Raw genomic sequence first — 20,981 nt, forward strand, 5'->3', positions numbered from 1 at the left:
TATTGTTCATCGCATCATTCGATATGTTAGAAATACAACTTCCCAAGGACTGTTCTTCTCCTCCTCTCCTATTCGGTTGAGAGCATATGGTGATGCAGATTGGACTGGTTGTTCAGACACTCGTAGGTCCACTTCTGAGTGGTGTGTTTTTATGGGTGATTCACTCATCTCTTGGAAGTATAAGAAACAACAAACAGTCTCCAAGTGTTCCATTGAAGCAAAGTATAGGGCCATGTCTTCGGTTTGTAGTGAGATTGTTTGGTTACAATCTCTCTTTATGGATCTTGGCATTCAGGTTCCTACTCCTATTCCTCTCTATGCTGACAATACGAGTGCTATCAAAATTGCATTTAACCTTGTCTTCCATTAGAGAACCAAGCACATTGAGGTGGATTGCCACTTTATCCGAGATCTCTTCACTACTGGGTCTATATCGCTTCCTCATGTAGCATCAGACATGCAAATTGTTGATATTTTCACCAAATCTATGACTAGAGTTCGACATCTCTTTCTTATAGACAAAAGGATGCTTATGTCAAGGCATCAGTTTGAGAGGGGGGTTTGGAGACTCTATAACTTGATGTACCTTATTAGTATAGTCCCTATTGTATATTACTTTTACATCTTATTCTTTTTTTTCTCTTTTAGCCCTGTATGGGCATTCTTGTAATTGTACATATCTTTTAATATATAAGAGACTCTTTGAGGTGTGAGTCATTCATTCTTGACACCTCTAAGATTATTCTTGTTCTTTTCTCTATTCGACCAAGAGTGTTGACACAAATCCCCCCTCATCTATTATGGACATAGTTGTTTGGAAACAAATATGGGGTTTGCCTATAGAGCCAAAAATAAAACTCTTTCTTTAGAAATGTATGTTGAATGCAGTGCCAACTAGAGAAAACTTGTTCAAGAGAAATATTGTATCCTTTGGCATCTGTAACAGATGTAAAAAAGAGCCAAAATCAGTTCTACAGACCTCGTTGCTATGTGATAAGGCTAGATGTGTGTGGCTTGGATCAAGTTTGTGAGTAAACCCAGAATTTGCAAGAAACCTCAGTGGCTTTGAGGAGTGGTTCAAAAGCAGTATTACATCTCTTGAGAAAAATAACTTGGATCAAATTGCAATCATTGCTTTTGCTTTGTGGGAAATTTGGAAAGACAATAATACTTTTGTTTTTGAAAATATCGAAATAAATCCCTATACTGTTTTATTTTCTATTCACAGGTCAATAGCAGAGAAATCTCAATTTTGGCTTCAAAAATTGGGAAACTATTCAAAAGTTGAAAAGAAGTTGGCCCAATCTTTTTGGATCCCTCCAATTGAAGATGGATGAAGATAAATACTAATGGAGGTTTTTGCAACATGTAGAGGGCTTCTTTTGGTTTTGTGGTTCAAAATGCAGATGGATATGTTTAGGGATCTCGTTTTGGCCATGTTGCTGCATGTTCTCCCCTCGTGACTAAAGCAAAAGCTCTTTTGAAAGCAGTATATATATTTTTTTTTTTGCAATTGAGAACGATTTGAATTCAATGATCTTTGAATCTAACTGTTCTATTTTAGTTGATAGTCTTTTGGGTTTCCTAAGCATTGTTCTTATTGAGATTATTTTCATTTGTGAAGAAATTAAAGCTTTATCAGTTGAAAAAACTTTTAAATTTTGTAAGTGCCTCCCAGAAGCAAATGTTGTAGCTCATGCTACAACAAAATTTGGACTAACTAATCGGTTCAAGTGTTGGTTAGCAATTCCTCGATGTTTGTCTTCTATTTTATTGTCAGTCTAGGATGTTGTTTAGTTAGTTTTTTTTTTTCTTTTTTTCTTTGTCTTTGTTGTCTTTTCTTGTTTCTTCTCATGTTATTTTCCTCTATGATGTATCTTTTTGTTTCTGTTGTTGTTTTCTCAATCATTTCTAACCCCTTAATGAATTATTATTGCAATGAGATTAAATAAGTTTTATCTTCTAAACTTGTATAATAGGTATTGTAAATCAATGAAGGTTTTATATACAAAAATTCAATTTATAATGAAAATTTTTAACCATATATATTAGGGTAAATTGCTAAAACCTCCCTTGAAGTTTTTGATCAATTCCAAAACCCACACCTGAAGTTTTGTAATTACAATCACATCTCTTAAACTTCTTGACACAGTTGCAAGTAAAGTCCCTATAATAGAATCCTCTTATAAAAAGCACAAAAATGTCCAAAATATCCATGCAATTACTACCAAAGCTAGTTTTTAGAAAAAAAAAAACAATATAAACTTTATAAACAACAAAAATAGAGAATTTAAAGCTACGACTTCACCTTTGGTTGATTAATATGAAGGGTTAGAAAATAAATGAATTTTAGAAAAGATATTGGAATGACTTGGGCTAGTGATTCATATGAGGAAATTTGGAAAATAAACATTTTGGTCAAAAGTAATAGTATTGGTATTTTGGATGTTTTATGCCTTTTTTAAAGAATTCTAATAAAGGGGGTCTACTTACAACTATGTTAGAAAATTTAGGGGAGGTGATTGCAATTATATAATGTTGCTCTTCCTCCCCCGTGTCACAAACGACCATTTTGCCATGCCATTAAGTGCCATCCAAGTTTCTAAGTGTGTCTTGGGTGGGGTATTGCATGTATTCCGTATGGGGGATTGCCAATGGCATTATTATAATTCTATAGTATGATTTTTCATTATTTTGATGTTTCTTTATGTCACTCCCCCAAAAGCTTAATGTACTCTTTGAGGGGAGGTAGGTTGTCAAGTGAATTAGTAGTGTGTAAAGGTTAAGCATGAGATCCCCTCAACACTAAACTGTGTGTTTGTGCTTGCCACCAATTTATGCAATATAAAGTGCCTTTTGATTAATTCATATACAATCTTGTTGCCTTTTGTGTATTGTTGCTTGCATTTGTAGGTTACTCAACTACATTGAGTGTTGCACGGGGACTCGTTGAATAGCCTCATGACAGTTAGTATTAGAGTAGGAGCTCATTCCTAGCCATTCGACCCATGACGCGAGCTACACTATGAAGCACAATAGGGACATCATGGAGGAGATCGAGCATGGACTCTCCACATCCCATGAGCCCGACGATGCACCCACTGCGACATTGGCAAGGACAAGGCACCAAAGCCTAGCAAATGTGAGAAATCTACTAACAAACATGCAGTCGTTGACTTGCACATGCTACGTTGCGAAGCCACTGTAGGTGAGATGCGAGATCAGGCAGACGAGCTCCATCAAAACATGGAAGCCATGGAGAGTATACTAGTGAAAGTGGAAGGCTGCCTAAGCGGGGTCGTGGATGAAGTTCACAACATACTCAATGGCACGCTCAAGGAAATTTGTAGCACCACGCGCCAACAAGAAGGAAGCTCATCCAACCCGCATGTCCAAGACAAGCTTGACAGTTTTCAAGCCTAGCTCGACGAGATGAAGAGAGAATAGGCAACGTGGAGAAGAACCATCTCCACATCAATGGCCATTCAGGCTGAATTAAATGAGATGAAGACTGAACATGCAGCTTTGAAGTCTACCCTAAACACCTCCGCTGATGTCCAAGCTCAACTTAATGAAATCAAGGGGGAGTGCACCATCATGAAAAGAGCAATGGCCAACTTGGCCAGCACCTCAATACCGCTCTCTCCTTCCTACGTCAAGATTCAGGAGCCAACTCCTTATTCGGGCACTCATGATGCAAGAGAGCTCAACAATTTCCCGTGGCAAATGTAACAATACTTAGCCGTAGCCAATGTGGATGATGAAATGACTAAGGTACGTACAACCACTATGTATTTGACTGATATATCTATGTTGTGGTGGCATAGAAAATGTGTCGACCTGGAACACTGTACATGCACCTTACATACATGGGTCAAATTTAAGCGGGAGTTGAAGAGATAGTCTTATCCAGAGAACGTGGAGTTCCTTGCCCGCCAAAGGATGAAGACCCTCAAGCATGGTGATTTGCTCCACGAGTATGTGAAGGAATTCTCAGCTTTCACATTAGAGGTCATCGACATGTCAGACAAGGACCTACAATTCAACTTAATGGACGGTCTAAAGCCTTGGGCTGAGTTAGAGCTCTAATGACAGAATGCCCAGGACCTTGCTTCAACCATGGCCTTAGCTGAACAGTTAGGGGAGATGAGATTGTCAGATGATGAAAGAAGCAGACCATCCAACCCATATGCTCCAAATTTGAGTGGGGGAGTTAGACCACCAAGTCCCCTGAGAGAGAAGCAGCCCCACTACAACCAACCAACATAGTACTAGAAGGGAAAACAGCCACAGGGAAGTTACATCTCCTACAACAACAAGTACCAAGGAAGACCAACCCGGCCGCCTACATGCTACATTTGTGGGGAGGAACACCTGACAAGAGAGTGCCCAAAGCGGGAGAAGCTAAATGCCTTCATTGCCAAGTTGAATGATGACAAGAAGAGTGATGGAGAGCGAAGTACACAAGTGCCAAGAGTGGGCTCCTTACAACTTTTCAATGACATTATGAAGAAAAGGGGCTACCTACAAACAACTCGCCTCAATTAAGAGAGGACTGAGGTACGTTGATATAAGCCTTGGCGGGAGGCCAACTAGGGCCCTAGTTGACATGGGAGCCACTCACAATTTCATATCCATTACAGAGGCCAAGAGACTTAATTTGGCCATCTCCAAAGAGCCAGGCTGGCTCAAAGTTGTTAACACAGGTGCCAAACCTATTGAAGACATGGCTCACCAAGTTAAACTACAACTCGACACCTGGGATGGGGAGATTGACCTCTCCGTTGTTCACATGGATTACTTCGATGTTGTCCTCGGAATGGACTTCATGGTATAGGCAAAAATGACACCGATGCCTCACCTTGACACTAATGATCTTGGACGAGTAATCACCTTGCATGGTCAACATGATCGCCACGACCAATACAAAGAAGAAGCAAGTCTCATCCATGCATCTCCAGCACCCACCTCAACATCAAGGGATTGCAAAGAGATCTACAACAACAACCACCACTACTGCAACCAGAAGTGATTGCAATGACTCTAGGAAGAAGTCAGTGCCAGCACCAACATTGCCACAGCACTAGCAACAGCAGTAGAAGCCATTTGTGCATGCTTTTCATGGGCACAAGAGAAGACCCAAGGCCTACTCCAACACCAACCTTACCTACCACGATGGGAAGAGAGTGCCACCCACAGCCAATAGGATCCACTCCGACACTCGGCCTTCATCCAACTCATATAGTAGCCTTGTGAGGAGAGAACCTTGGGAAACACCCCTCTATGTCCAACTCCCTCTTAATCCAAATTAAACTTTTGCACCAACCTTTCCCTTAGCTAGTAGTGTAACCCACCTTATGCCTTGGAAGAGATAGAGCAACTAAAGAACCCTCCTTCACCAACCAGAAATTCAAGTAACAAGATGAAGGTGATCTTCGAGGACGAAGACCGAATTGAGTGGGGTAGAATGTCATAAGTGACCATTTTTCTGCACCATCAAGTGCCATCTTCACGCCCACAGCATGCCATCCGAGTGTCTAAGTGTTTCTCGGGTGGGGTATTGCATGTATTTTGTATTGGGGGATTGTCGATGGCATTATTGCAATTCCATAGTATGATTTTTCATTATTTTGATGTTTCTTTATGTCACTCCCCTAAAAGCTTAAAGTACTCTTTGAGGGGAGGTAGGTAGTCGTGTGAATCAATAGCATGTAAAGGTTAAGCACGAGATATCCTCGACACTATACTGTGTGCTTGTGCTTGCCATCAATTTATGCAATATAAAGTGCCTTTTGACTAATTCGTGTGCATTCTTGTTGCATTTTGTGTGTTGTTGCTTACAATCGTAGGCTTACTCAACCACATCGAGTGCCGTACGGGGCCTTGTTGAATAGCTCCAGCACCCGTGTGTGAGTTTCTCTCTCCCACTTCAGACATGTGTGTTTCCTCTTACTTCCATTGCTATTGATGTTTGTTGGAGAGCTTCTCAAAAAGGTTTCAAATGCTAGGGTGCTGATTCAAATTTGATCCAATTACAAAATTCCATTACTATTGTGTTTCACTCACAACTTTAGGGCACCTCATCTCCATTGAAGATCCTATTATTGGTTATTATTGACATGTTTTTGTGGAGTTCTGACTCGCTGAACGGGGTGGCTGTTCAATAGGTTGTGGAACCAATGATAACGCTCCACACCAATTGAGAAAATATATGAAGCCACGGTAAGAATTTTTGGGAATGCCACATTTTCTTGAGAGTGGGTAAATTAGTAATTACATCTTAATTTATTTTTACTAAAAACCAAAGCATGGGCATGAATAGATGAACCGCCTAGAATGTGCCCAGCCTAGAAATTGTCTCAATAGCCTATGCTATTGGAGCCTACCCATTCTCAGGGTAACCTGGCATTCCCATAAATTCTATCGAATAGATTGTTAGCCCCCAACAACTAAAGTTTTTCCCGTTTAATAAGGGTTGCGAATGGATTCCATGAATTTGAAATCCGATCCAATTATTTTGGATTCGGGTGGTCCATTAAAATAATCCGATTGAATTCGAATTTTACAATTTACACCCTAATCAGATCCGATTCAGTTTTAGTCCCATCCAATCCTTTTTAAAATCCAAGTCTAATTATTTTATATACATATATTGATTTTAATGTATAAAATTTATATAAAATTATTTATAAATATACAAATATATAGTTGTATATAAATTTAATATATCATATTTTTCTCTATTTATTATATAAATAAATTAAAAATTGATTACTTTTCTTTTTTAAATTTATTTCTTTCTTAAAAAAAGAAGTGGAATTAAATCCGAATCCGACCATAGATCTCCGGTTCGAATTCGGATTCCGGATTTTGACAAATCCAATCCGAATTCGATCCTATTTCGGCCATACAGAATAACAAACTCGACTTGAGAATTGAGATTGTAAGAATTCAAACCACTCATGAACACTCCTCCCAAATGGCGAAGTGGTTCAGCAGTCTGACCTCGCGCACTCTCCTTCCCCAGAGCAAAACCAGAAAATCCGCTTTGCCTTCTAGATTTCTCAGTTCCAACTCCGTAACAGGGAAGCCAGAACCATATGGAGATGGTCAAGATACGCACACAAAGAACCACGAAGTGAAGGAACTAAACTGCCATGAACAAGTAAGAAAACTTCAAGCTCTTGTACAGCAAGGTCATTTGGATTCCGCTTGTACCCTACTTAAATCCATTCTTCTCTCTAAGGCCACTTCGACGTCCCCTTCTGATATCTTCCATCTCTTCTCTACCTCCCCTTCTCTGAAACCCTCCCTCTGTGATCTCCTCTTGTTAGTATGTGCAGAATCCAAAATGCCCACCGAAGCCATGGAGCTTCTAGCATTAATGAAGAAAGATGTTATCTGTCCCTCACTTGCATCCTTCAATCGCTTATTAGAAACCCTGGTTAGCGTTCAAAAGTTCCATGAAACCCTAAATCTGTTTTCGGAAGCTGCCCATTATGGAATTCGTCCCGATACTTTTACTTACAACAAAGCCATCCAGTCAGCTGTGAAATCGCGGGACTTGAATAGAGCTCTTGAGTTGATGGATTTTATGAAGAAGAAACGGGTAAGGCTGAATTCGTTCACGTACAATGTGGTGATTTCTGGGCTATGTAAAGAAAAACGAATGGAAGAAGCAAGAAAACTGTTTGTCGAATTGCCGAGTAGGAAAGTTTTGGCTACTCATGTTACGTACAACACACTTATTGATGGATACTGCAAGGTAGGAGATCTGGACGAGGCTTTTAAGGTAAGAGAGCTGATGCAAAAGGAGGGTCCCTCTCCAAACCTTGTTACCTTCAATACTTTGCTTAATGGGCTTTGTCGGAATCAACGGATGGAGGGGGCAAGGCATTTGCTGGAAGAGATGAAAACTCATGGGTTTGATCCGGATGCTTTTACGTATAGCATTCTCTTTGAGGGGTATTTTAGGTGCAGTCGTGTTGGTGCTATGTTGGCTCTCTACAGAGAGACGATTGGTAAAGGGGTCCGGTTCAATGATTACACTTATAGTGTTCTATTAAATGGCCTTTGCAAGGCAGGCAAGATCAAAGAGGCGGAGGAGGTTATAGACAATCTGAGGAAGACTGGATTCCCTTTGACTGAGGTAATATGTAATACGGTTATAGACGGATATTGTCGTTCTGGTTATGGGGACAAAGCTATTTCAATGATGGAACAAATGGAAGTACTTGGCTTGAGGCTCAGCTGCATGACATTTAATCCTATTATCAATGGGTTCTGTGAGATGAAGGATATAACCAGAGCAGAGGAATTGGTGAGGGATATGGAGAGGAAGGGAGTTTCCCCAAATTTAGAGACTTATAACATCTTAATTAATGGATATGGCCGGATTTGTCAGTTCGAGAGGTGTTATCAGATTCTTGAAGTTATGGAAGAACAAGGGCTCAAACCCAATGCCATGAGCTTTGGTTCTCTCATAAATGGTTTGTGCAAGGATGGTAAGCTTGATGAAGCTGAAAGATGCCTCAGAAGTATGGAAATTATAGGAGTTTCTCCAACTGTAAATATTTATAATATGCTTATTGATGGCCGCTGTAAAATGGGCAAGTTCAAAGATGCTGAAAGGTTGTTCAATGAATTGGCAACAAGTGGTATTTCCCCTACTATTGTAACATACAACTCCCTGATAAATAGGCTTTGTAAGGAAGGAAAAGTGTTGGAAGCTGAAGAATGGGCTCGTATAATTCAAGGTAAACGATTGAGCAATAAAAAAACAATCGAAAGTAAAGGTTTTAGTCTTGATGTGATTACATATAATTCCCTAATTGATGGGCATTTTCATCTGGGGAATGCTCAAAAAGCTCGGGATTTGTATGAAGATATGAAGAAGCAAAGTGTTAAACCTAACTTAGGTACTTATCATGTTCTAATCAGTGGGGTTGGCAAAGAAGGAGCAGTGCAAGAAGTGGAGAAGTTACATCAGGAAATGTTGTCTAATAATCTGGCTCCTGATCGAGTTGTTTATAATGCACTAATTCATTGTCATGCAAAGTATGGAGACATCCAGAAAGCATTTGCGCTTCACCAAGAGATGGTAGATAGTGGGAACAATCCTGATAAAATGACCTACAATAGCCTCATAATAGCGCATCTTAGGGAGGGAAGGGTGCAGGAAGCAAACAATATTGTTGATGATATGAAGGCCAAAGGTTTTGTTCTTGGTGCTTTTTCTTATAACATACTTGTTGAGGGGCACTGCAAGCTAAATGATTTTAGTGGCGCCTATCTTTGGTATATAGAAATGCGTGAGAATGGTTTTCGTCCCAATGCCAGTACTTGCAATGAACTTATAAATGGACTCATGAACGAGGGTAGATTGCAAGAGGCTGAGCATCTTTACTTTGAAATGAAAGAGAATGAGTCAAGTGGTAATGAGGCTCTACCTGTGGCTGCAGAGATATAGGTGTTTCAATGCTTCTCTTTGTGCATAAGCTCTCGTTGCAAATATGTATCACTGGATAGTAGGAATAGGTACATAATTGGGGAAAAAACTATATGGTTTTTCAGTGCTTCAGAGTTTCTTTTCTGATTGTAAAGGGCATATATTTGCATTAGCCTTAGAGGGGGATGCTGTAGTATTCATAAATCATTAATGACTTATAGTAAGCACAACTTATTTTATAATTTGAAAGATTACCTATTTTAGTGGCCAGGTGTAACATATGGACCTATGACTCACCAAACAGTTCAGATAATCAGTATCCACAAAAAAACGACACCATGCCAAAAAGAATTTTTTTGAATCTACAACTGCTTTTCTAAATGGAATTTATGAGAAAGAGATTGTTCAGGGAGTGGGCAAAGCAAGGAGATATTGTCTAGAGAGTAGGCAGAGTAGGGATTTTTTTTTTAATGGTAAAATGGAATTTCATTGAAGAAGAGAAAAAACATACAGTCTAGCAGGTGATAAGGCATCACCCACAAGCATAACAAAAAAAAAAAAAAAAGAAAAAAGGAAAAAGAAAAACTAGGGAACAGAATTAAAATAAACTATCCAAGTTACAAAGTTGAAATCCCAGAATATCTCCCAATTTGTCTCCCAAATCTTCCCTAGAAACTTGATTTAATTCTGGAGATAACAGAACCCAGTCTGCAACTAAATTGCTGACAGCTGCCACAATCTTGCCCATGTTCCAATGATTTTTTGATCAATGTCCAGGTTCTGATATTCGTCTTCAAAGATTCTTCTATTTCTTTCCTTCCATATGTTCTAGCATATTGCAAACGAGATACAGCTCCAGATCGTTCTTTCTTTCTTACTTCCTCTTAACTTTGGCCATGTAGAAAAAATTTCTGCAGAAGATCCAGGCTGAAAGTTTGTTAGCCTGAACATAGCAATCTTGCACGAGAAGAATAATAGATGACCAACAGTTTCCTCCTTTTCTTTACAGAGGAAACACATTTAAGCCATGCTGAAGCCCCTAGATTTCAGATGTTCCACAGTCAGTAAGCTGTTCATGGTCACAAACCAAGCAAAAGCTTTAACCCTCGGAGGAACCAGATTTCCCCATAGGGATGGCAATTTTCCCCATCCCTGACGGGGTACCTGACTTCCCTGATCCGGTGGGGTCAGGGACCTGGAATGAGGTCCCTGCCCTGCCCTGCCCTTTCCCTGATTATATATATTAAATATTATTCATATTAAATATATGTTATTATATATAAATGATATTATTTGTATTATATATATCAAAATATATTTAAAATATTATTTATATTTAAAAATTTTTAAAAATACTGTTAACTAAAAAAATTTGGAGATTTGGGTCCCCATGGGGAACCCGTCCCCATTGGGGGTCAGGGATGGAGGACAATATCCCTAACGGGAATTGGGGTTGGGGACAGGGATTTAATTCCGAACCTGTCCCCCGTAAAACCAGGGCCCCACCCCGCCCCGAACAGGGCAGGTTTTCCCCGATCCAAAACGGGGACGAGGCGGGGATGGGTTTTGTATATAATTCCCCGGACCCACCCCGAACCCGAAGGTAAAATTGATAAAATATCTCTAGGTTTAATATTGATATTTAAAATATCTCTAAGTTTTTCCTAAAATTTTAAAATTCTAGAATCCCATAATTCCATTTTTGAAGTACCCCAAAGTATTATAGTTCAATTCCTAAAATACCCCCAAATTCCTATATTATATGTGTAAATTGTCCACAAAATAAATAATTTTTAAGAAGTTTGCCTTGGAGCAGGGAAAATTTGGGGATTACCTGTCCTCGACGGGGAGTGGATGCCCCGCCCCGAACCCACCCCGCCACTGGGGACAGGGCAAAGTATCTTGACTTCGGGGCGGGGACGGGGAGGGGGTGCTCCACCCCGACCCCGCCCCGTTGCCATTCCTATATTTCCCCATATACCATCTACCTGATTTGGATCTGAAATATCCAAATCAGAGTAGGGATAAAGATGATAGCTGACTAGATTTTGGGATGGAAAGAACAGAAGAGATAAAGGGGTAGCCTCAGCTCTGTAATTTGCTTGCTCTAATGACATCTATGACTCCATTAATGTTTATACCGTTGAAAGGTAATTCCACTTTCCACCTCTCTTCCTCTCTCAAGTATATACAAAAGGGCTGGTTAACCAATTTCCAAGCCTCTAGAGTCACCAAGGGGGTGTCTGGTATCTGGTTGTTTCGAGTGGGAATGGTGTCATATGGTTCAGTAGCACATAGGTGCAGGACAAGTGGGGAGTGGGGCGATGTGGCTGCCTGAGCACACTGGAAATGGTATCTAAATGAGAGACGTGGCTGCTCCTATGTTCACTCTTTCTCTCTTGAAAATCCTCATGCCTCATCTCTCCTCTCCTCTCCTCTCCTCTCTTGCTCTTGCCCTCATTCTCTCCTCCATAAACTCTCTTAAAAACCCTCATCCTCTCTATCTATATGTTTTTTATCAGCCCTTCTCTTCTCCTTAAATCCCCGATATTGATCTTCCTCTTAACATTGTCATAATCGAAGTAAACTCTAGATTTCGCTCACTCTCTCATCTGTCTTCTCTCAGTCAGTGACAAAGGATTTAACATACAGGTTTGGGCATTTATTTTCAAGATTAGTATTCCTAAACTGAGTTTATTTTATTTTATTTTATTTTTTCTTTTCTTTCTTATTGTTGTAGAGTTTGGATCTACTTTTTGAGTTCTACTAGTATGATCATTAATTTTTTTTTTTTTTTTTAACATTGCTTTGAGCTTGGGATTCTCATGATTTTTGGTACTAATTTTCTGTTTTTGACTATTAAGTTATTTTCATTCCTCTGCAACTATGCCTATTGGGACTTAATTGATTGTATACCGGGTTTAAACCACTGTTGCCTTCAACAGATAGTGCCTCAGTCCTTAGTTAACAGTTGAAGTTTGCATTTGGTTTCAGCGACAAAAGATTTAATATACAGGTTTGGACATTTTTCCAGATCAGTATTTTTTTTTTGATTAGTAATTTTGGTATTATGTTATGATATCTCTGTGTTTAATCGTTTTTGTGGTTCTTGCAGAGATGGAGTTTCATGTAGAATTTGATAAACTAATTGAAGTCCTGGTCTGGTCTTTATGTTGGCATTCCAAAGCTCTGATCGCAGGGTGTCTTTGTAGTTTGGGTATAATTTGGGATACATTGTGTATTTGACTATTGGAAGTAGTTTTAGTCTGTGTTTCTGGAATGAGTTGCTTTTCTGAAAATGTTAATTGCTTCTCTAATGATGTTTCTCTTTCAACATTCCTTTGGTCTCCAATTTTGGGTTTTAAAAGTTGATTTTTCCTTTTCCCTTACATTTTAAAAATTATCATCAAAATACCTTGGAAGTACAAAGGATTTCACAGTATTAAGTAAAAAGGTTTTCATAGCATTTAATTATGACTTCTCATGGCATTGAAGTGAAGAGCATCTTTTTTTCTTTTTTTTTTTAATATTGAGATCTTATTCATTTTATTCTTCCTCTTCACAGGAGGATTGTTCATCCAAAGTGGAGATCTTTTTAACATTGAGATTTTTCACCTGTAAGCAGCTGAACACAGACTTCAGGTAAACTATTAGAATTTTGATCTAGAATTCAATGGTTTTTGCTTTTTATAAATTGGATCAAGTTGGAATTCTACTCATTTGTAATCTAAACTGAAAGACAAAGGATTCTACTACGTTTCTTTTTTGTATTTATAGATTAGAATAATAGTTTTGGTACCCAACTTGGACTTGAAGGATGGACAGTCCTAAACAGGAATTCACCCTCTGCTAAAGTACCTTTGGTTGAAATATTGAAATCTAATTGATTATGTTAAGATTTTTTTTTTTTCATTTCTGCTTATTTGCTTGCAATGCATGTTCAGGGAAGAGGGAGTGAGAGTGTCCATTCTACAAAATGGGCATTGATGATAAAGGAGAGCAAGGAGGCTTTTGAGAGACTGAATTTGATTAAAAGATGGGGGGAGGAGTGGTCAAGCAAAGGTTGAGGGTTTCTCATGCATTGTCACCTTTATCGATTTCAGGGATGGTTATGCTTACTTAGTATTTACACATAATTGCATGATTGGGAATTTGTTATCAGCATACCTTTCACATATAGGTGTAAGCCAAAAGGGATAAGGATCAACTCAAGAGTCTTGGAAGCAGGAAGGGTGATGCCAGGGATTAACCTCAAAATGGACTAGAATTTGGAGACCATGATGCCGGAACTGGTTCCTCTATTTATAGACGTACAAGGGAACAAGGTTTCATGCACGGGACCAGGATTCTAGAATATTCTTCGATCAGTGTAGTGTAAGGAAACAGATCCAGCTGTAAGCCAACAGAGATAAGGATGGACTTAGAGTCTTGAAAGTAGGGAAAGATGATGGTTCTTGTGTTTTTGACTGACTGGAGTCCCTGATGTAGAAACTAGCCCTTCTATTTATAGTTGGGGAAGAGAACAAGTATTCCTTGTATGAAGATGGATTTCCAAAATATTCTTTACAGCACCAGGGGGCAGATCCCGTTTATTTCTCCATTAAAGACATGTGTCCTTTGGGATCACAAAGTGGTTAGAGCACGTTCTTGGATCTTAGGGAGCGATACGTGTCACTACGGTACTCAGGTACAGCAAGTCAAGATCAGCTTCCATCAGGGCAAACCTGTGCCCACACCAGCCTTTACAATCTTGCATTGAGAATATCTCCCCATGAAATAAAGCACACAAGTACGGAGATATTCTCAATGCATGGCAGTAAAGGTTGCTCGAATGGGCTTCGTTCTGACTGAAGCCGAACTCCAGCAAGTCATGGTTTCCCTGGGGTACTGGTCACGTGTCTGATAACCCTGAGCGTGATCTTCGTCGTACTCCCTGTTTTGCTTGTCTTGTCTTGTCTTGTCTCATGATCCATGCAGCATCTTATGAGACTTACGGAGTAGGTGTAACTCTTCAAGACAGGTCGTCTTATTTATGTGAGGAGTGTTTTCACAAGGTGGTTCCTTGTGGAGCACGATTTGATCATTTGGCGAGGCGATTATTACCAGGCATATCACAATTTGGCGATGTGACTTGTGGACTTGGTCGCCTGTTGCCTCTCAAGATGGGCCGTGAATGCCTTCTTGTCTCGCCTCACAGGACAGATTGCCGACGGGGTGACTGGGACTCATGAATCTGGTCCTATGCTGCCTTGCAGGGCAGGTCGCGAATACCTTCTTGCCTCACCTCGCAGGACGGATTGTGATTTGGTGATGTGACTCGCGAACCTGGTCTTATGTTGCCTCATGAGGTGGCTTGCATGTACTTTTTCGCCTTGCCTCGCGGGATGTTCTTGCCTCACGAATTAGCCTCGCTGTGTTTGCAATGTTGTGAAGTATTCTTTCCATCGTTCTCATTGTCTAGTTGGTGAGGACTTACTCTTTTCCTTGAAACTCATGCTTACTGTCTTACAATAGGATATTGAACCAGATAACCAGATCTGCAGATCTATAGTGCAGCCATTCCCCAAATTCTGTTGATAAATGTAGTAAAAAAGATATAAATTTTCAGGGGGAAACAGAGATCAAGAGATGGGTTAGCATGCATGAAGAGAATCATTAGGTGGGTTGGCTGTTGTTTAGAATATCTTTCTTTTCTCATGGAAACCTTGGACTGTTGCACCTCCAAGAGATTGTTTCCTAAGGATTCTCTCCTGTTCTTTATCACAATTACAAACAATTATTCCAAATTCTGCTTAAAAATTTCAAGATTTCTGTTAGAAAATGATAATTGGTTCATTTCTTTCAGAGTTTCAATACATATTTTCATTGTTCAGGAATTATTGTCTTAATTTAAGTATATGCTATTGAACTACTTGTACAATATAGTAATCCAAGATAGTTCAATGTAGCTGGAAAAGTTGTTCATAGAAGGAATTCTGAGAATGAGATCAACTAGAATTTTTTGGTTTCCGCTGTGATTATTTTTTCCTAGTTTTGGTTTACTAAGTCTTCATTTTCCCTATAGGTATTTGCATCTTCTAGACAACCATTTTTTTTTGATAATTTGCAACCATTTATTAAAAAAATAGATATGTTAAAAGTGATTTAATCGATAATAAAAGATTACAAGGGCTTTGCAGAAAATAATATTTTCCTCAGGCTATCTATGTAATTCATATTTCTTATTCTCTCATGATCTGCACATTAGATATTTATCTTGGGCAGAGTTGATTGATATGCATAGTTGGTCTCTTCATGCTTGACATGTATTAATTTAGTATATGTTTAACTATTTTCTTGCTTTTTTTTTTCTGTTCCCCCTTTTGTTTTTGTGAAGAGGTATGAATTAAACTAATCTATTTTGCTTATCTGGATGCAGAAAGAAGCTATTTATGGTTTGACAGAAATTATAAGAGAAGAAATTCGGAATGCATGGCTAGTTGCTAATCCTGGTTGCTATCCTACATCCATTCAGCTTCCTCATGTTCCTTTGATAAAGGTTTTGCATCTACTCGTTATACTTGAAATTCATCGTTATAAATGTTTAGGTTGGGGAGTCTCCTTTGAAAGACCAATTTCCAGCCCTTTTTGTAATGTCCACCTTAAAAAATGAACCAATCGCTACATTCCTTGTTCCCTCAAATTCAAATTCTGGGTTTAGTTGGAACTTGGCTTTAAGAAGAGCACTTAGGGATACAGAATTGAATAGTACCTCAACTCTCTTGTCCATTCTTGATGGGGTTTTCTTGGAGCGTACAAAAACAGATAGTAGGATTTGGACTTTGTCTCCTTCTGGATCCTTTACTTGTGCCTTCTTCTTTAAAGCCCTAATACAACCGGAAATTCCTATTGGCTTGCCATTCCCTGTTAAGGAAGTGTGGTGTCAACCTATACCTCTGAGGGTTGGGAGTTTTTGTTGGGAAGCTTTCCTGGAAAGAATTAACACAGATGATTTACTTCAAAGAAAAAGACCCAATAGCTGTTTATCTCTACATTGGTGAGTCTGGTTACCACTTACTAATATCTTGTGTTTTGGCAAAAAATATTTGGGAATGGTTTGCTTCTTTGTTTGGGTGTAGGTGGATTTTCCCAACAAATGTGCAAAGCTTGTTTTCCTCTTCTTCTCTTGATTGCCCAACAAAAAAATCAAGAATCATGTGGAGATGTGTGAGAATTGCTGTTTATTGGACAATATGGGAAAAAATAAATTCAAGGATCTTTTCAGAAAAGGAGAGATGTTTGGAAACTATGCTAGAAGTGATTCATATAAGAGTAATACATTGGCTGAAAACAATGGATGAATTCACAAAATTTTCAACAGATGATATGTTAAGAAAATGGAAAGAAATTGCTAGGTCAGTGTCAATTAAGAAAACCTTGAATCTCACATGGAACCCTCCACCTCCTGGTTTTATCAAACTGAATTTTGATGGCAATAGCATGGGGAATTCAGGGCCTTCGGGTATTGAGGGGTGTTAAGAGATGAGAAAGGTTGTTCTCTAGCCTAATTGGAGTGGGGCTCTTTGAGGGCTGAAGTGTTAGCAGTTTTGGAAGGGGTGCAAAGGGCTAAAGATCTAAATGTCAAGAAATTGATTATAGAGGGAGATTCTGTGATTGTAGTGGACTTGCTAAAAGAAGACACTTCTAAGATGTAGAGCTACAGTAATGAAAAGAGAAAGTCCAAATGGCTGATAAAAATATGGAAGTTCAGTGTACTTGGGTAAAGAGATGCAAATTCCTTTGCTGATGGATTAGCTAGGCAAGGGGTTAATAGGGTTTCTGGGTTCTAGGCTCAATTGTAATTGTTGTTTCTATCAGTTTGGGTGCATTCCCAACTTTTGGGGAGTTAAGATACCTTAGCTCCTCTTCTATGAAAGTTTACTACTATTTAATGAAATCTGTTGTTATTGATAAAAAAAAAAAGGAGGGAATATCATTATATTATCCTTATGGTAGGATACAAGAAGCTCTAGGTGTTGAATCCAACTGAAAATAGATGGGAAAAGGACCTTTACTACTATGAATCAACTAAAAATTCAGAGGCTAAATGAGAAATGTTTGGTGATACTTCACTTTTTGTGCAATAAGTAGGTTACTGTTTTGAAAAGATGCCAAAACCCAATGTCAATCCCATATCCAGGATCTTGGCAGGGCTGGACTGGATATGGGCCTGACCTTGGCAATTTTTTGCTCTTAGAAGTGAATCTGCATTCTTGCCGGCCTGAGATTTCACCATTGCACCAACCAGTGACCTCTTTCAAACTGTATAACGCCAAAATGAAAAAGAAAAGGATGCCAAACTGTATAGGTGTCTGAAATCTCCAATGCAGTTTCTTATACTAAGGTTCTCTTTTTTATTTTTATTTTTATTTTTTGTTTTTGGGTCCTGAAGCATTTGAGAACCATTTATTTTTCCTTTGGAACCCTTTGATGGTTGTGTAGCATTTCCTTTCGTTAAATGTGAGATGTCTGTGGAATATAAGGTTGCCAGTTTGTATTGCCAACTTGAAAGAGAAAAAAAGATTAAGAGACTGATCCATCATTTGATATATAACAAGGAGACACCTAATTTGGCCAAACAGAAACCTCTTGGTGGGATACAACCATCCCAACAATAATTTGTTTTCCCATTGCGCTTTATTCACCAATCGTTATTTAACCCAGAAACCAGGTGAAATTCACTTTTTGTCATATCGGATGATCATTCAAAACATGTCTTAGGATTCAAGTCTTATTCAAAGCATGTAGGGTGCAAATTTGGTTTGGGTCAAACTGAAACCCAACTAGCTGAGCTCTAATTTGGGCTCCATTGGGGTGGCCCGGGTGGGGTGTTTTGAAATCAAGTTGATGAATATAAAGTTCAATCCGACCCAATTTAGGATGAGTTGGGTAGGGTTGAGGCCTCAGGCACCTGACTCCTTATATAATGTGTTATATTTTATTAATATATATATATATATATATGTATAACGTATAAATTATTATGCTCTATTTATATCTTGAAGCATTATTGAAACATAATTATAGTTTTATGAGACTTAAAGTCATTTCAGGAAAAAATAGTATTGAGTGTTTTTTTCACACATCTATCAGGCTAACCCAACCCAACCTGATAACGAGAATTGGGGTTACTTGGGTCAGGTTGGGCTTGGATTGAGATAAGGTTCCATTGCCTTAGTCTGGGCTTGGGTTGACCTCAACCTGATCCAACCTGGCTCAAATTGAGTCTGGATTTATTGAAACACATGCACATGTAAACATCATTTTCAAAATTTATGGAGTCTGGATTTATTGACTAAATCTTACATCACTATTTGAATTACTTTCATGATTTTGTGGGTTGGTTTAAAGATAATTCAATCGTACATGGGAAGGGTACAGACAAGACTGGGGGCTTTCCTTTGACAAAGATGCTGTGACAAGAGGTGGCTGGTATGCTAACTACCATAAAAGTTGGAAATCAAGTCCTTAAAATTAAAGCTTCATAGTTATTACCTGATATAAAAGAAAAAAGATACTGCTTTTCACCTATTTATCAAAAGCTGCCAAGATTGTTTAAAAAAGTTTTCCTTAATGTGTATTTTTTCCTCGTTATTGTGACATGTAATCAGCGAAAATTTAATAATTGCCATTTAAAAGCTTCATCTAAATGTAATCTCTATATCAACTATTACCAAAAAAAAAATTGATGTGATTATATTTTCAGCATTTGTAAGATCTAGCTGAAAGTAGATATGTCAAAATATTCACAACAAATTTTAATCCATTCCTGTTGCCTAGAACATTTCATGTGATTGATCAAAACAATGACAACTGAAAGGGGTATGAAAAAGGATAGTTTCTTTTTTTTGTTAGAATGTCATAGGGAAGCATGTTCTTAACTACTCTACCTTTGTATTCATTTTATGAACCAATCTAGAGACAGATAAAGCTACCCAACTTAGTTCCTCGTATCAGATTCTAACCTACCCCAACAAGATAAGCCTGGATTTAAAGCCTACCATCCATGTAACCTAGACTCTTCTGTTTGTCCCTACTCTCATACTAGAAAGAGTTGCCTACTTCTATTTTTATATGGAGCTAATTGGGTCACCCTGGAATGAGTTAGTCCTCGCAGGAGATTCTACTTCCAACAAGTGTAATACTTCAAATTAGACCGCTGTTGACAAGCATTTTAATAACCAAAACAACACTGTTTTGTTCTCTTTGCTTTCATCTTAAACACATTTTAGAGTTTGAGATTTCCAATTTTCCATGCACTTGGAAAATTTTCTTTAGTAAATCCCCCGATGATGAATTAATTCCTGGAATTTTTGATGCATTAATCTGTCGTCACCAAGATGTTACACCAGAAAGAACATTTGATGATCCTGCATGAGGAAGACTCTACCATACAGAAGAGTGACCTAATGAAATGAAGTGGGAACTTGAATAGATAAACAGGAAAGTTTACATAGGAAAAGCTTAAGCCTGGTCATAATTTGGCATTGCTTTTTTCAGAACTGTTATTCTATTAGTGAACTACGATTAACATGTGATTTTTTTTTTTTTTGAAAGCCCTTAGTCAACTTCATTCAACTTTCAATCTCAGTTACATCCTTGATCAATACATAAGAAATAAACTCAGGAGCAGACGACCAGGTTTGAGTAGAGAGACAAGTAAGAGCAAATTTGGCTATGTGGTGAGCTACATCGTTACCAGATCTCGGAGTAAAAGTAATTGAGGAACCATTAAGGTGATTAAAGAGACTCCTACAACTTGATAAGAGAGTAAGCATACTTGTCTTTGTACTCTTTTTTATTTGTGAGTATATAATCTAGTGAAAGGGGGCGGCCATACCTAATTTTGGCTTCTCCCATTCTCTTTTATCTCTCTTCTCTTTCTTTCTCTGCAAAAACCTTCTCTTCTCTTTCCTTCTTTCTTTTACAGTTTTCATATCAAAACAGGTCATCCAAACTTTTCTACTTCAACCACCGAAATCAAGAAAGGGGAGGAAGGAGCCACCATTGCAGTAGGAAGTGGCTCTTTAGAAATTGAGGGAGAGAAGTGGATTGCTTCGAACCTCCAAGATAAGTTATTTAGGAATGGTGTCGATTATGAGGTTTCTGAAGTGGTTATTGGAAAACTGGGATTGGATTTGGATCATAGGGATAAGGAGAAGAGGTTGGCTAGAAGTGGTGAGGTTTCGAAAATTCCTAAGAATACCAGAGGTTCAAACAAGCTTAACATGTTTCATGTTACGAAGGTATTTTCAAGACTGAAAGATGGTTTGTTGGGAGCCGGACCGACCAATAAGTATAAAAGAATTTACAGAAGAAAAGGGATTAAAAATAACTCCCCGAGTCTTGAGAACTCGTGTCTCAAGTCATCTCTCTCTTCTGAAGGGTCTGGAAAGGTTTCCCCTATGGTGGAGTCCCAAAGGACGGAATCGAAAGGGCATAACGGTTTAGAAAAAACAAATCGATCCGATGTTATCTCGAAAGAGGTTTGTAC

The 20,981-nt window shown here is 38.6% G+C and overlaps 1 protein-coding gene across 3 annotated transcripts; it reads left to right on the forward strand.

Moving 5' to 3' along the window:
• The first annotated feature begins 6,922 nt into the window (after positions 1 to 6,922).
• Positions 6,923 to 19,968, forward strand: LOC104609107 (pentatricopeptide (PPR) repeat-containing protein). 3 transcript variants are annotated; one of them, XM_088893629.1, is made up of 5 exons: positions 6,923 to 9,434; positions 12,394 to 12,464; positions 12,564 to 12,665; positions 13,014 to 13,090; positions 15,867 to 19,968. In XM_088893629.1, exons 1-2 carry the CDS (start codon positions 6,980 to 6,982, stop codon positions 12,414 to 12,416), a joined length of 2,478 nt encoding a protein of 825 aa, XP_088749755.1. In that variant the 5' UTR covers positions 6,923 to 6,979; the 3' UTR covers positions 12,417 to 12,464; positions 12,564 to 12,665; positions 13,014 to 13,090; positions 15,867 to 19,968. The 3 variants fall into 3 exon arrangements, with proteins under 3 accessions (XP_088749755.1, XP_019055293.1, XP_019055294.1); XM_019199748.2 differs by having other exon boundaries at positions 6,923 to 9,537; positions 15,867 to 19,967; XM_019199749.2 differs by lacking the exon at positions 15,867 to 19,968 and adding an exon at positions 13,393 to 14,912 and having other exon boundaries at positions 6,923 to 9,537.
• The last annotated feature ends 1,013 nt before the right edge of the window (positions 19,969 to 20,981 follow it).

Source organism: Nelumbo nucifera, chromosome 8 (genome assembly GCF_055504915.1).
Source record: "Nelumbo nucifera cultivar China Antique chromosome 8, China Antique-T2T, whole genome shotgun sequence".
In the NCBI taxonomy this organism is placed as follows: domain Eukaryota; kingdom Viridiplantae; phylum Streptophyta; class Magnoliopsida; order Proteales; family Nelumbonaceae; genus Nelumbo; species Nelumbo nucifera.